Raw genomic sequence first — 14,855 nt, forward strand, 5'->3', positions numbered from 1 at the left:
ACAAGATTAATTATATATACTTCAGACGTGGCATTAAATTGTAGCCTACAAATTTTATACATTCCATAATGAAATTTTTTTCTCGGAATTATTTTAAATTTTTTATTAATTTTATAACTTTTTAGAAAAATCTCAGATTTTGAACACTTAACTTTCAGAAATAATGAGAAAATCAAACCAATATCATTTTCTAAAATTTTTCATAATTAATTCTGAATTAATATTTAAGATTTTTTAAGATTTTTAATTCTATTTATTATTTTTGATGAAATCTTTTGATGGAATCTGAATAAGTTTAAATTAAGTTTTTTTTTTCAAAAATTATATAAATTAAGGCCCGTATTCAGAACGCGTTTTTATCTTTGAAATTCTATAGTATACGTAACATAAATTATAGCATTAGCGCGCTACATCGTTGTAAGCGTGTTCTGAATACGGACCTAAGTCTTCCCTTGTAGAGAGCCTACAATCAGAGTGACACCATACGGGTATCACTTGTGATTGGTTCGCCATGTTTTAGTCATTCCAGTTTTTTAAACGCATTATTTTCTAAATTCTGAATTCATGCTAAAAAATGCTCAAAAATTATGACAAATTAAAAAATGATAATAAATAAATATTGTATATAAAATAATAAAACTTTTACATAGTTATTTATTATAAAATTTCATTTATTTTGTACTATTGCAATATTGTACATTTTGTAATATTGCATATTACTTTATACAAAACGTTATTTATTGCACATTATTTGCGCTATTAAATGCGCTAGTTTATTATCCATTTTCTGTTCCTACATTTTAGGAACAAAATGCATCTGTAATAATATAAAAAAAATCAGAAAAATTTAGAAAAATATTATATGGGTCATCTAAAAAATATCCATGGTTTTTGTCACTAGATGGTGTTGACCATCAATATATGTATATATATTTATTTCATAAAATATTATATATTAAATATCGTAATTATCATATTATTTGATTTAGACTCACAATGCAATGATAATTGAAAAGATTACAAAAAGAGAAAGAATTAAATTCGTAACCAATGTGATGACTATACATATACTTAGTGCCAAGACACTACCGTGTCTTCAGATATTATAATTAATCTGTGTATATTTTATGTTACATTTTTATTTTAATATTTTAAATACATTATTTATAAAGAATAAATTACTTTATCTCACATACAGATGAATTTTTTGACGATGTCCAATTTTTATATTTGCCATTTATACTTTTTAACCAATTCATTCGGCATTCTGTGTCTTTCGGAATTATTTTCATAACATATCCTTTTTTTAATGAATTGTTACAAAACGGTATTGTACATCCAATCATATTGGGTCATCTAAAAAGTATCCGCGGTTTTTTGTCACTAGATGTGTTGATGGTCAACACATCTAGTGACAAAAAATCGCGGATACTTTTTAGATGACCCAATATTTCTAAAATAATTTCAATAATTTTGTTTTTATCAATGTACCTTTATCAATGTATACAATGTATCTATGTCACTCAATGCTGTTGCACCTAACTCTAAAACTGACAGTCTGTTGATAGATTGAGACCGTATATCTCTTTCTCTCTCGCAGAATTTCGCTAAAATATGACGTTATCTCTCATATGGCGCCATTCTGATTATAGGCTCTCTATTCCCTTGGAGCACTAAGTTGCGCAAAAGTTGGTAACACGTACTGTTGCAACATTGCAGCAATATTGCAGAGATTTTGTTGCGATATTGCTGCAAATTCTGTGCGTATGGGTTAGAATATTCTAAAATTTATTATATATATGAAAAATTCTAAAAAAAATAAGATGTAATGTAAAAATTAATGTTCTAATTTGTATAAAAAGTCAGAGAAAAATTTTTATCAGTGACAATTATAATAATAAATAATAATAATTATTATTATTGTCCTCGGTAAAAAATTTTATAATTGCACGTATTAAATCATTATAATATATATTATTATATTCATTATACGTTACTATTTTTGCTGTATATATTTTTTCTCTTTCTCTTTTCTCTCTCTCTCTTTCTCTTTCATTTAATTTACATATTCGTCCTATTTTAGGCTATGTTCCAAAAATTTCCTCGGAGAGGATGTTGGAACGTAGCTTTAGTAGGTATGTATGTAATATATATATATATATATATATATATATTAGGTGTTGGAATTAATTCGTAGCGTTTTTTAATGAAAGAATGTTATTTATTTCACATGAGCATTAAAAAATACATTAATGAAAGTACTTTTAAAACTTATAAATACTTTGTAAAACGCTACGAATTAATTCCAACACCTAATATATATATATATATATATATATATATACATACATACACACACACACAATATATATACACATATAAGACAATAGTGCAAAGTGTAAATACGAACAGACTTGCACTTGCAGTTACACCATCTTGACGTCGGCCACACACGCCGCTGTCTTCTGTCAGAATCAGAAATAAATACAAAAGTATCAACAGATGTAAACAAGAAAAATAGGAAAAAGACAAATCAACGCGAATGGATCTAAAGCGTTTCGTTTTTTGATTATTTTAACTCAATTTCGAGAAGAGAAAGTCAAATCAAACATGTAATCCGTATTGTCCGATGAGTCAACGTTTGTCTAAAAATGTATTGTTTCGACATCCATTAATTGTAATTCCTCTCAATTCGGGCAAATGGTAAGTGCTATTATTGTTATCATCAGCAATTTCTGCATACTCGTTTATCACTATCTTATCTCTGGCTCTCAAAAACAAAGTAATAACACATGTCGAAGAAGGATATGCCTACACACACACACACACACACATCACATCACACACACACATACACACACACACACACCACATTATATATCCATAGAAGGACAGATTGTTCACCATCTGTAACCTCGACCAATAGTTTTTTTTTGTAACAAGTCTCGCATTATGTCATAGATTTTAATATTGTATGTGAAAAGAACGATTCTGAAGAAAATCCAGATTTATTCACAACAGTTACAATACAACAGGTCTATTCTGCTAATCTTATCTTGCTAGAATTACTTTTTTATTAACTTGCACTGGCTAGAGGCTCCAATCATCTGATTGATGCACGATAGAGATCTTAGAAAACATTTTTAGACAAAAACTGTGATCTTGAAACAATTTATTTCTTTCCTTATAACTTTGTCTTAGCCTTAAAATTTTTATGACATCAACAGTTGTAAACATACATTTGTAAAATAAATGTTTTATCAAATACTGTCAATATAACAATAGTAATATTGCATAGTTTAAATTGTTTTTACTAATATAGATTAATTTTAATATTGTTTTAACTTACTCTTCATTTTTTCTAATTTTTAGAAAAAGATATATGGATTAGTCGAAGCAAGATTAAAATTAAATTGATCTTGCCCTTAGTTCTTCATTTGGATTTAAATGAAATCAATCATATTAAAGAATCTTATAATAGTTGTAAAACTGTTTTTTCTGTCGAACGCAGTTATTATATTACATTTATTATTAAATATTAACAAAATAATTTTACAGACTGAGTCCACGGTGAACCTGGATCTGTTTACTGCTGCTAAACAACTAGCAGACAGTGAGATTGAACTGATAAAAGTGATTGAGAATTCCACCAAGTGCCAAAGAACTGCAACAAATATGCTTTCAAATGCAAAGAAAACAAAGAAATCTGGGAAATCGAAAAATGTAAATATTATTTGTTAACACATATAAAAAATAAGAGCATAAAAAACCACAGCACAAGTTATAGTTTGTGATATTTAATTATTATTACATTCATTAAAACATTAAACGTTTCGGCCACAATCTGGCCATCTTCAGTAATTCAATAATATTCTTAAAACGCAGAGTTACATCTAGTTGACATTAAATTCAACAGTCGAGAGTTGTAATTAAATAAACATGTTCTTTTGTATGTGAAGATGCTTCATGCAGTAATGTTACACGGTCAATTGTCATATCAAGAAAAGTGTAGAACAAGAATTTCCTGATTCTAAATGAAATTATATATATTAAAATCTCCTAGTCAGAATATAAAGAAAAAGAATCATTACCTGTTTTACAGCAAAAAAACCAAACGATGAATCTCGAATATTTCTTTTACACAGTTAGAATTTTGTCGTGACATTATGTGTTGTTATTTGTCCTATCATATATTTTGCCACTATTTATATATCTGAGTCAAAATTTTTAGAAAGTTCTAGAATTGTTTATTAACAGAAAGAGACATCCTATTTTTTAGAAGAGGAAAATAAACCTCAGGCAAACCTTCCGTGTCACTTTGCTTATTGATACCACTTGATTGTTTTTTTATATGTATCATTTCCGAAATTCTTCTTTTCGCTAAAGATTGTTCTCTATCCAAAATTCTTATATTATCCCAATCTAATTCATGCATCTCATTCATACGGTGGCGTGAGACCACAGAAATTTCGGAAGAAGATTTTCTTATATCAGCCTTATGTTCTTTAATCCGAGTTTTTAATTTCCTTTTGGTTTGGCCAACATAAGAAGATTCACAGTTTAAGCAATTAATTTTATAAACTACTCCGCATTGGTCATCCTTAGGCAAAGCATCCTTTCCTGTCTTAATAAATGTATTTAATTTATTCATTGGTTTATAAGCTATATTAAAACCGTACATATGTGAAAGTTTTTTAAATTTTTCCGAAACTTTGCCCAAATATGGTAACGTGAAAAATTTTTTAGAAGTAACCTTAGAGTCACATTCATTATTAATTTCTTTAAGATTTTTATCTAAATTAGTTCTTTGTTCCAACGTTTTAATTCTATTATTTATTGTAGAAAATATAAACTTTAAAGGATAACCATTACTCAGAAACGTGTGAATTCAGAGATGTTTTTTTCATGAAATATAGGATGGGATAAGAATAGAATTCTATCAAATTGCCCAATAATAACTCCCCTTTTATGTTCTAACGGATGATTCGAAAAATAATTCAGATATCTCCCAGAATTGGTAGGTTTTTTATAAATATCGAAGATGATATTTCCTTCCTGTCTCATTAATTTAACATCTAGGAAATGTATGCCGTCATCGCCAAAGTCCATAGTAAATTTAAGCCTTTCGTGATATGAGTTAAACAATTCTAGAACTCCTTCAACTTTTTCTTTGTGTATAGCTAATAAAATATCGTCCACATAACGAAAATAAAACGATAAAATAATGTTATTCTTGGAAATGATTTCTTGTTCAAAATCTTGTAAAACAATGTTCGCCAGTATGGGGGACAAAGGAGAACCCATTGGCATGCCAAAAATCTGTTTAAATATTTTATTATCAAAACTAAAAAATGTAGAATTAATTATAATCATAATAGCTTTGATAAATTCATGTAAAGGAATCGAAGTCTTATTCTCCATAAGATTCCACCTGCGTTCAATGCTTTTTGATACTAATTCGGTCGGAATATTCGTGTACATGGAGACCACGTCAAATGATATAATACTAAAATTTGTATCAATTGCTTTTCCATTGAGTTTATTTACTAAATCAAAGCTGTTTTTAACGAAACTGAAATTATTTATATTATTATTGTCAATGATTTCCTTTAAGAAAGTCGCCAGTGGATAAAAAGCACTATTAATGCAACTGACAATCAATCTCAAAGGGTGACCTTCTTTGTGAATTTTTGGCAAACCGTAAGATCTCGGAAGTTCGCCGTCCGAAACGTACAATTTTTTATATAAATTAGAATCAATGTACCCCTTATTTTTCCAATTTTTTAATAATTTACCAATTTCAACAGTTATTTTCTTCGTGGGATCTTTTTTGATTGACTCGTATGTAGTATGATCATTAAGAATTTCATACATTTTTTCTTTATAGCTATCACGACTCATAATTACGGTGGTATTCCCTTTATCCGCTCTAGTAATCAAAATAGATAATTCTAGAACTTTCTAAAAATTTTGACTCAGATATATAAATAGTGGCAAAATATATGATAGGACAAATAACAACACATAATGTCACGACAAAATTCTAACTGTGTAAAAGAAATATTCGAGATTCATCGTTTGGTTTTTTTGCTGTAAAACAGGTAATGATTCTTTTTCTTTATATTCTGACTAGGAGATTTTAATATATATAATTTCATTTAGAATCAGGAAATTCTTGTTCTACACTTTTCTTGATATGACAATTGACCGTGTAACATTACTGCATGAAGCATCTTCACATACAAAAGAACATGTTTATTTAATTACAACTCTCGACTGTTGAATTTAATGTCAACTAGATGTAACTCTGCGTTTTAAGAATATTATTGAATTACTGAAGATGGCCAGATTGTGGCCGAAACGTTTAATGTTTTAATGAATGTAATAATAATTAAATATCACAAACTATAACTTGTGCTGTGGTTTTTTATGCTCTTATTTTTTATATGTGTTAATATTATAACCACGTTAGTTTTAAGATTATTTGTTAAACTTGTAAAAGTACTAATCTAAATGTTTGAATATATGATACATTGTCATAATCAGTGAGACAATGTTTTTTTCACAAGCATATATTTCAACATGTCTTAAAATCCATGTAATACACATTATTCTGATGATCATTCTGATATGACAGGCTCGTCCATCAGCTGCACTATTGGCTGCCAAGCAAGAGGCAGCAAAACGACAGCTGCTGTCAGACAAGAAATCCAACAACAATTTTGTACCAGACATATATCAGAAAGCAATCGATGCATACAAAATGATACGCAAGGAGACTGGTCTTGTATTCGATCGAAGCATGGCTGAGCACGAGTGCATCTGGGATTCCAATTATCCCGAGTGTCCAGCCAGATTTACACGAGTTTTGCAAAGGTGCGAGGAGTTGGGCCTGGTGCAGAGATGTAAACTTATTGAACCGAGACGTGCCACAGAGAATGAGCTTTTAAGTAAGCATAGTCAAAAACAGATTGATATTTTGAAGGCAACAGACGACTCTATGGATTCTGAGAATTTGGAGTTGCTGTCGTCCAAGTACGATTGCGTCTATATCCACCCGGTATGTGTAAAATAATTTCACGATTTTTTTAAGGGAAAATAATGATAAAAATAATACTCAAGCTTATTTATTGAATACTATTTTTTAAGTATTTCATTATATTTAAATAATTATCAACATTTGTTATATATATTTTTTTCAGTCTACATATAGATTATCTTTATTAGCTGTGGGCTCAACAATCAATTTAGTAGAAAGTATCTGTAAAGGCGAGATACAAAATGGCATGGCTATTATCAGGTAAGTCCTAATATATGTCGATCTTCATAAAATATAAATATTAGGTTGGTGCGTATGAAATGTCGGATTTTTAAGTGAATATATAAAACTGTATATCTTTTTTCAAAAGCTGTTTATTTAATCAAAATATGCTCTATTTGTTTCAATACACTTTTCCCAACGAGATTTTAATGCATAGATGCCTGTCTTAAAGAAATTCTGATCTTTAGAATCAATAAACTCTGATATGGAATTTTTCAGTCTTCATTTTCTGTCTTCATTTTCATACTATTTTAGCCCGTAAAAACTGTTCTAAATGTTTAAAAAAATGAAAGTCGGTTGGCGAAAGATCTGGTGAATAAGCTGGGTGCTGCAAAATTTCATATTTTAATTCATTTATTATAATTTCGCAATTGTTTTTGTACGACGTATGCGGCCGAGCGTTGTCGTGGAGAAGTATTGGGCCATGCCGATTAACAAGTGATGGGCGTATAATTTTCAATTTTTCATGCATTTCATCAATGTACTGGCAGTACTTTTCGGCTGTAATTGTCTCCCCAGTTCGAAGGAATGAATTACTCCAGTCATATTCCATCAAACTGTTATTAAAATTTTCCGTGGCTGAAGTGATGGCCTTGGAATATGAGCACAAGCCTCATTCCTATCAAGCTACCAAGCACACCTTTTCCTATTGTCGTAAAAAACCCATTTTTCATCACAAATAATAATCCGATCGAAAAATAGCTCTCGATGAAATCGGGTTAATAATGATGAGCATACGTTCAATCCATCCAGCTTATTTCGGTCGGTTAGTTCGCGGTATCCATTTATCCATTTTTTTCACCTTGCCAATTTCAGAAAGGTGTCGCAATATCGTTGTATGGTCAATATGTTTCATTCTAGTAGCAAGTTCCCTTGTAGATACAGTTAGATTCGTTTCCACCAATGCTTTCACAGCATCATTTTTCACAGACGTTTTAGATCTTCCACGCGGTTCATTTTGTAGGGAAAAATCACCAGACCGAAATTTTTCAAACCAACGCTGCACTTTTCGATCGTTTATTTCGAACAGTATTCTCCCCAAATGTCTGGTTTATATTGTGTGCAGCATTATTGCCAAGTTTATACTCATATAAAAAAATTACATGAATATCGGTTGAATTCATATCCTTATGAAATTCAAAACAAATAACAAAATGGAACACTTTTGAGAAAATCTTCTTTGTTGAAATGTGACTCTGGCAATGGACAATACGACTATAAACGAGGTTATGCCAAAAACAAAAGCATAATGAAAACAGGGAGACAAACGTTCATATGTAAAGAAAATCCGACATTTCATATGCACCAACCTAATATATTGATATTTAATTTGATTAATTTTATCTTTAGTAGTCTATTTTTCTTTAATTAAAAAATGTGTTCTGAATTAATTAAAAATTTAATTTACGTTAATATAATTATATAATATTTAGTTAGATTAATTAATAAATAATATTTTTTCAGACCACCTGGTCATCATGCAATGAAATCGGAATATTGCGGTTATTGCTTTTTCAACAATGTAGCTCTGGCAGTAGAGAAAGCTCTAAATTTTAGTTTGGCAAACAGGATTTTAATTGTGGATTGGGACGTTCATCATGGACAAGCAACGCAACAAATGTTTTACAATGATCCACGGTACACTTCTTTTTTAAAAATTATTTTGTATTATTTTTTAAAATTAATTACTTTATTTGTTTTGAATTAATTAAATTAACTGTTTTAAAATGTTTTTACAGCGTGGTTTACTTTTCGATACATCGTTATGAACATGGCGAATTCTGGCCCAATTTAAGGGAATCTGATTTTCATTATATTGGAGAGGAACTCGGAGAGGGTTACAACTTTAATGTACCTTTAAATAAAACCGGCATGACCAATGCTGATTACATCGCGATCTTCCAGCAAGTTTTATTGCCAATGGCTTACGAAGTACGTTACATGTAGCCTTTATTTATTAGTATATAATATAAAATGATTTAATTTTTAAAATTAATCTTTTAATGTAAAGTATTAACATTATAGTTTCAACCGGATTTGATAATAGTATCAGCGGGTTACGATGCGGCTCTGGGTTGTCCAGAGGTAAATTTAAATATATTATTATTACTATTCTTTTTTTTTATTTTTTTGTCTAGTTTTGCCCAGACCTGGTTCTTGTTTCTGCTGGTTTTGATTCCGCATTGGGCGATGAAAAGGTTATAATAATATTTATTATTATTGTGTGCTATTGATATGCATGCTACTAAATACTGTATTTTTTTTCATATTAATAGCGTTTTTATTTAATATAAACTAAATTTAATAGAAATTATATAGATCGAGTATTTTATCTCTTTTGTACTTACATATATTTTATATATTAGGTGTTGGAATTAATTCGTAGCGTTTTTTAATGAAAGAATGTTATTTATTTCACATGAGCATTAAAAAATACATTAATGAAAGTACTTTTAAAACTTATAAATACTTTGTAAAACGCTACGAATTAATTCCAACACCTAATATAAATTATAATTTGATTAATTTATAAGAATATATAAAGAGAAAAGTAAAATAAAATAGAGAAAAAAAAAGAGAAAATGAGGTAATAATATTATATATGATATTTATATTACTATTTTGTAATGTATTAATATATAGGGTGAAATGCTGATAACTCCAGCATGTTATTCACATTTGCTATCGTCGTTGCTAAGTCTGGCAAATGGAAAAGTCGCTGTGGTTTTAGAGGTAAAACAATATATTTACAAATATGTATAAATACAAATATGTATAAATATATTTTAATTTCTTTAGTGATTAAATATTAAACGCAATGTTGTAATAAATAGGGTGGTTATTGCTTGAAATCATTAGCAGAAGGTGCAGCATTGACTTTAAAAACGTTATTAGGAGATCCATGTCCTGTTTTACAAACACTTGATTTACCATCATTAAGGTAAACAATCTGCATATTGACATTAAAAATAATATTTTTCTTAAGAACATTAAGAATAATATCTTTTCTTTCAATCTATTTTATGAAGTCTTTTATTATTCTAGTATACGTGATACTATCTTAAATGTAATCTACTCACATAAACCATACTGGAAGTGTTATCAATATCAAGATACCCACAGTATTAATAGTGTAACACATAGTAAAGAGGAGATTGCTAATCGACATGTAGTTACGATGACGTTTAAGTAAGAAATTACAAACATTATTCAATTTATTTATTTGTACTCTACACACACACACACACACACACACACACACACACACACACACACACACACACACACACACACACGATTGATTAATGTAATTTAAAAAATTTTTATTATATATTGGATCATCTAAAAAGTATCCGCGGTTTTTTGTCACTAGATGTGTGTTGATGGTCATATATCTAGTGACAAAGTACCGCGGATACTTTTTAGATGACCCAATATATATATTATGTATTCTTGTTATATCCAATATTTTACGAAACAAATTCAGTTTTTTTAGACAATTTATTTTAAAAAAATTGAATTTTGAGCAAATTATATATCATTCCTTAATTAGTTATTATTAATCATATTAATATTAGTAATACATGTTATAATTGCCTTCCTGCCTGTTTTAGAGGCAGTGAAGTTAAATTAGAAAAGTATGACACTCGAAATTGCTATCCTGTACAAAGCAAAGAAACATTAGAGGTCATGGAGAAAAAATTGAACGAATTGATACAATGTAAGTATTAAAAAAATTGCTTTATTTGCAAAAAATTATATATAGGAATATTGAAAAGCTCGCAATATATGTTTCATTTGCTATTTATTGGACGTAGTGAAAGTTCTATGCCAATATTTTTTATTTCTAATATTTTGTTTTGTTATTAAATTTGATTTAATTGTAATATTTAATGGATATTTTTTATTAAAGTAAGAATTGTTTTTATAATTTTAATAACAACAAGAATATGTTGTTAAAGATGATTTTGAATGGATTATTCAATAAAGATTTTTAATAGTACAAAAGAAAATATATGATTTAAAGTAATTTAAAAAATATTTTAAAAATTGGTTATCGTTTAATTGTTAATTATAAAAAATTTAATTTATTTTGCAGTAACAAATTTGTATAAAGCACCTCATAAAGTATGTATCGTCTATGATGAAAAGATGCAGAAGCATTGCAACATTTCTGACAATTCTCATCCAGAAAAACCAAATCGCATCTCCAGCATTTATAAGAATCACGAGGAACATGGCTTATTACAGCGATGTCATTTATTACAAGTATGACAATACATATAATATTATAATAATTAAACAAGGATTTAATTTTATCTAGTAATCTAGATTATTTAAGTTAAATAGTCTATTTAAAAAAAAAATCTTGATTTGATTGAGAAAATTCTAGCTATATATATATATATATATATATATATATATATATATATATGTATATGTATATATATATATATATATATATAAATTATACAAAGATCTTTAAAAGGAAAAATTAAAATACAATTTTTTATTTCTTTGTACAATGAAGGGAAGGAATGCAACAATAGAAGAGTTATCCTTGATTCATGCAATAGACCATATCGATGACATCAAAAGGACATCAACTTTAAAACTCAAAGAATTGCAAAAGCAAGCCTCAGATTACAATTCTGTTTATCTTCATTTTGAAACATGGTCGAGTGCCTGCATATCTGCTGGCTCTCTTTTACAAGTAGTGGACGCGGTCTTGAATGGGGAGTGCCAATCCGGAGTAGCCATTGTAAGGCCGCCTGGACACCATGCTGAAAAAGACATCGCATGTGGTTTTTGTATATTTAATAATGTTGCCGTGGCTGCAATGTATGCTGTACAGTTTTACCATGTAAACAGGTATAATACTAAATAATGTAGCTTTTTAAAAATAATTTAGATTAGAAAAATATAATATACATTTATTATAGAGTGCTGATAGTAGATTGGGATGTACACCATGGAAATGGAACGCAATCTATTTTCGAAGAAGATCCAAAAATCCTTTACATCTCTGTTCATCGTTATGATAATGGTAATTTTTTTCCAAATTCCAAGCTTGCTAATTATACAAGCACTGGCTTAAATGCAGGCGAAGGATTCAACGTGAATATACCGTGGAACAAAGTAAGCAATATAATTATATTTATTTAAAATATATATTTCACAAACAATTGTTTGACAATAGTATATACAGTTTCATATAATTTAAAATTATTGACTATAAATTATTGTGAAAATTATTGATTACATTCATTACATTTGACAGAAAGGGATGGGGGATGCTGAATATATAGCAGCTTTCCAGCAAATTGTAATGCCTATTGCTTATCAATTTAATCCAGAACTAGTCCTGATTTCGGCCGGATTTGATGCCTGCATTGGTGATACACTTGGAGGTAAATCTATTTTAACATCAAAATCAATTATCATTTGTATTTACTTCAGATACTTTGGAACATATAAAAATTTGTCGGTTTCCTCACGGAACACTATATATTTATATATAATATAAATGATATAAAATGTATTCGTATCAAAAAATTTTTTTACATATTTTAATAGCAAAAAAATTTGATTCCCAATAAATTAATTTTTTTTTATTTTTGTCAGGTTGTTTCGTAAGTCCAGAACTCTATGGCCATTTAACCCATTGGCTCTTATCCCTGGCCAATGGTCGTATAATTCTTAGTCTCGAAGGAGGTTACAACATCAACTCCATCTCTCACGCGATGACTATGTGTACAAAGGCACTCCTGGGCGATCCTTTACCGATGTTGGATCTTAATCTCATTCCTTGCACTAGTGCGATCAATTCCATCAATAATGTACTGAAGACTCACAAAAAGTTCTGGCCCAACCTACAGTATGGAATGTCCTTACCAAAAGAGAGATTATTTTCCAAATTTAAGACGATTCCTAACAATCGTGAAGAGCAAGGAAAAAATGCGGATAAATTGAAACAAATATTTATGGAACCAAAGATTGCCTTAGAGGGAATTGAGAGCGAAAAACTAGACTTGAACCTGGCGATTGATAAGAACTGTTTGAATCTAGTGACGGACGAGGAAATTTCGAAGTTAACGTGCGAAGTGGAGAATATTAAAATAAAAAATTTCGAATTACACGCGAAGAAAAACGAAGCGGTTGGAGCGAAAAGAAATCCTGAATTGAAGCAGAGCGAAGCGAAAAATCTGAATGGTACGCATCGAATTCATTTTAATTAATCTTAATAAAAGTAATTATTGCGTTTTAACTGAGAAATATATTTGATTTGCAGTGTCACAAAGTATACAAAAATGTGTGAACGAGACGCATCAATCAAGAGGCAGCCAACAAGAAAATTCTGACATACACGAGGACCGCGATGATGAAGGAGCAGCATCTTCACAATCCGGAACACGACCCATAACTCTATCGGAATATCTCTCTGACAATCTGCAGGTGAAATTTTTATTATTATGATACAAAATATTTTTTTTATCAATAATTTCTTTGAGATTATTGATAAAATAATTAATAATTGATTGTTATTATATAATAAGTGTAAATATATTATATATACTTATTATTTTAGTATAATGCAGATATATAAATAAAATATTACGTGTTTTTTGCTGTAGGCTCTGACGGCAGGAGAAATGTTCGCGATCGTGCCCCTACAGGACTGTCCACATCTGTTCACAGTCAACGAGGTTCCTCCAGGTGGAATTGACGTAACTACACCGTGTGCCGAATGTGCCAGTATCGCAGAAAATTGGATTTGCTTACAGTGCTATACTGTGCACTGCGCCCGCAGTATTAATCAGCACGCGATGCAGCACGCAGAAGAGTTCGAACATCCCATCACGCTCAGCTTTAGCGATATTTCTGTTTGGTGCTACGGTTGCGAAGCCTATGTCGATAATCCTGTGAGTAGTTTCTTAACATTAAAACGTTTTTCTTCGATAAGATAATTAACTTTTATATTATAATAATCTAAATAGTACTAATTTATCTTTTTTCAACAATCTTTAATGCATACTGCATTTTTAGCGATTATATGCGGCAAGAAACGCAGCTCATCAAAGCAAGTTCAATGAAGAACTTCCCTGGACTTATAGCGAAAGTGCATAAACATACCTTAAGTAATTAAAGAAATATATTTTAAATAGTATAATAAAAAATATGTTTTCAATTTTTAGAAGTATATAATAACGTGTATTGTATACAGATAAATGGCAATGTTTTTATAAATTAAAAACTGATGTTAGAAAAAAAAAGAAAGAAAAGATATAAATCAGGGATAGTATCGAGGGCTGCTCGAGGAAATAATCAAACTATAAAAGTGTTAATAATGTACTGAAATAATTTATTATTAACGCCTCACTAGAAATTATTAATTGTACTGAACTAAAGATACCTCGTATTAACTCAGTTGTAGAATTATACATAGTGTCCCGACAGAAGTTCAGCGTCTCAATAAATAAAAAAAGATTTCCGAGAATTTTTGTTTCTTTGTTTCTTTTGTAAGTAATTAAAT

At 29.3% G+C, this 14,855-nt stretch overlaps 1 protein-coding gene and 3 long non-coding RNA genes across 6 annotated transcripts in view; 2 read left to right on the forward strand and 2 right to left on the reverse strand.

Annotated features, from left to right (window-relative positions):
* Window positions 1-2,379: 2,379 nt before the first annotated feature.
* Window positions 2,380-14,855, forward strand: part of HDAC6 (histone deacetylase 6) — a 13,373-nt gene continuing 897 nt past the window's right edge. The window contains exons 1-19 of one of the 3 annotated variants that reach the window (XM_011061750.2): window positions 2,380-2,703; window positions 3,559-3,723; window positions 6,638-7,060; window positions 7,203-7,300; window positions 8,786-8,959; window positions 9,061-9,253; window positions 9,347-9,406; window positions 9,965-10,054; window positions 10,156-10,262; window positions 10,367-10,510; window positions 10,936-11,042; window positions 11,421-11,590; window positions 11,853-12,193; window positions 12,265-12,460; window positions 12,603-12,732; window positions 12,947-13,534; window positions 13,614-13,777; window positions 13,957-14,244; window positions 14,369-14,855. The exon at window positions 14,369-14,855 is cut by the window's right edge and continues 897 nt beyond it. In XM_011061750.2, the coding sequence (XP_011060052.1) occupies window positions 2,701-2,703; window positions 3,559-3,723; window positions 6,638-7,060; window positions 7,203-7,300; window positions 8,786-8,959; window positions 9,061-9,253; window positions 9,347-9,406; window positions 9,965-10,054; window positions 10,156-10,262; window positions 10,367-10,510; window positions 10,936-11,042; window positions 11,421-11,590; window positions 11,853-12,193; window positions 12,265-12,460; window positions 12,603-12,732; window positions 12,947-13,534; window positions 13,614-13,777; window positions 13,957-14,244; window positions 14,369-14,449 (3,522 nt within the window). In that variant the 5' untranslated portion in view covers window positions 2,380-2,700 and the 3' untranslated portion in view covers window positions 14,450-14,855. The other 2 variants (XM_011061751.2, XM_011061753.2) reach the window with 2 other exon arrangements.
* On the reverse strand, window positions 3,786-5,947 carry LOC147906962 (uncharacterized). Its single transcript, XR_015547883.1, has 2 exons — window positions 4,092-5,947; window positions 3,786-4,030 (listed from the first exon to the last, which is right to left on the reverse strand). It is a non-coding gene; the product is annotated as an uncharacterized LOC147906962 (long non-coding RNA).
* On the forward strand, window positions 5,954-6,302 carry LOC147906963 (uncharacterized). Its single transcript, XR_015547884.1, has 2 exons — window positions 5,954-6,101; window positions 6,163-6,302. It is a non-coding gene; the product is annotated as an uncharacterized LOC147906963 (long non-coding RNA).
* LOC147906964 (uncharacterized) lies at window positions 7,396-8,767 on the reverse strand. Its single transcript, XR_015547885.1, has 2 exons — window positions 8,060-8,767; window positions 7,396-7,967 (listed from the first exon to the last, which is right to left on the reverse strand). It is a non-coding gene; the product is annotated as an uncharacterized LOC147906964 (long non-coding RNA).

Source organism: Acromyrmex echinatior, chromosome 17 (assembly GCF_024713525.1).
Source record: "Acromyrmex echinatior isolate Ae372 chromosome 17, ASM2471352v2, whole genome shotgun sequence".
In the NCBI taxonomy this organism is placed as follows: domain Eukaryota; kingdom Metazoa; phylum Arthropoda; class Insecta; order Hymenoptera; family Formicidae; genus Acromyrmex; species Acromyrmex echinatior.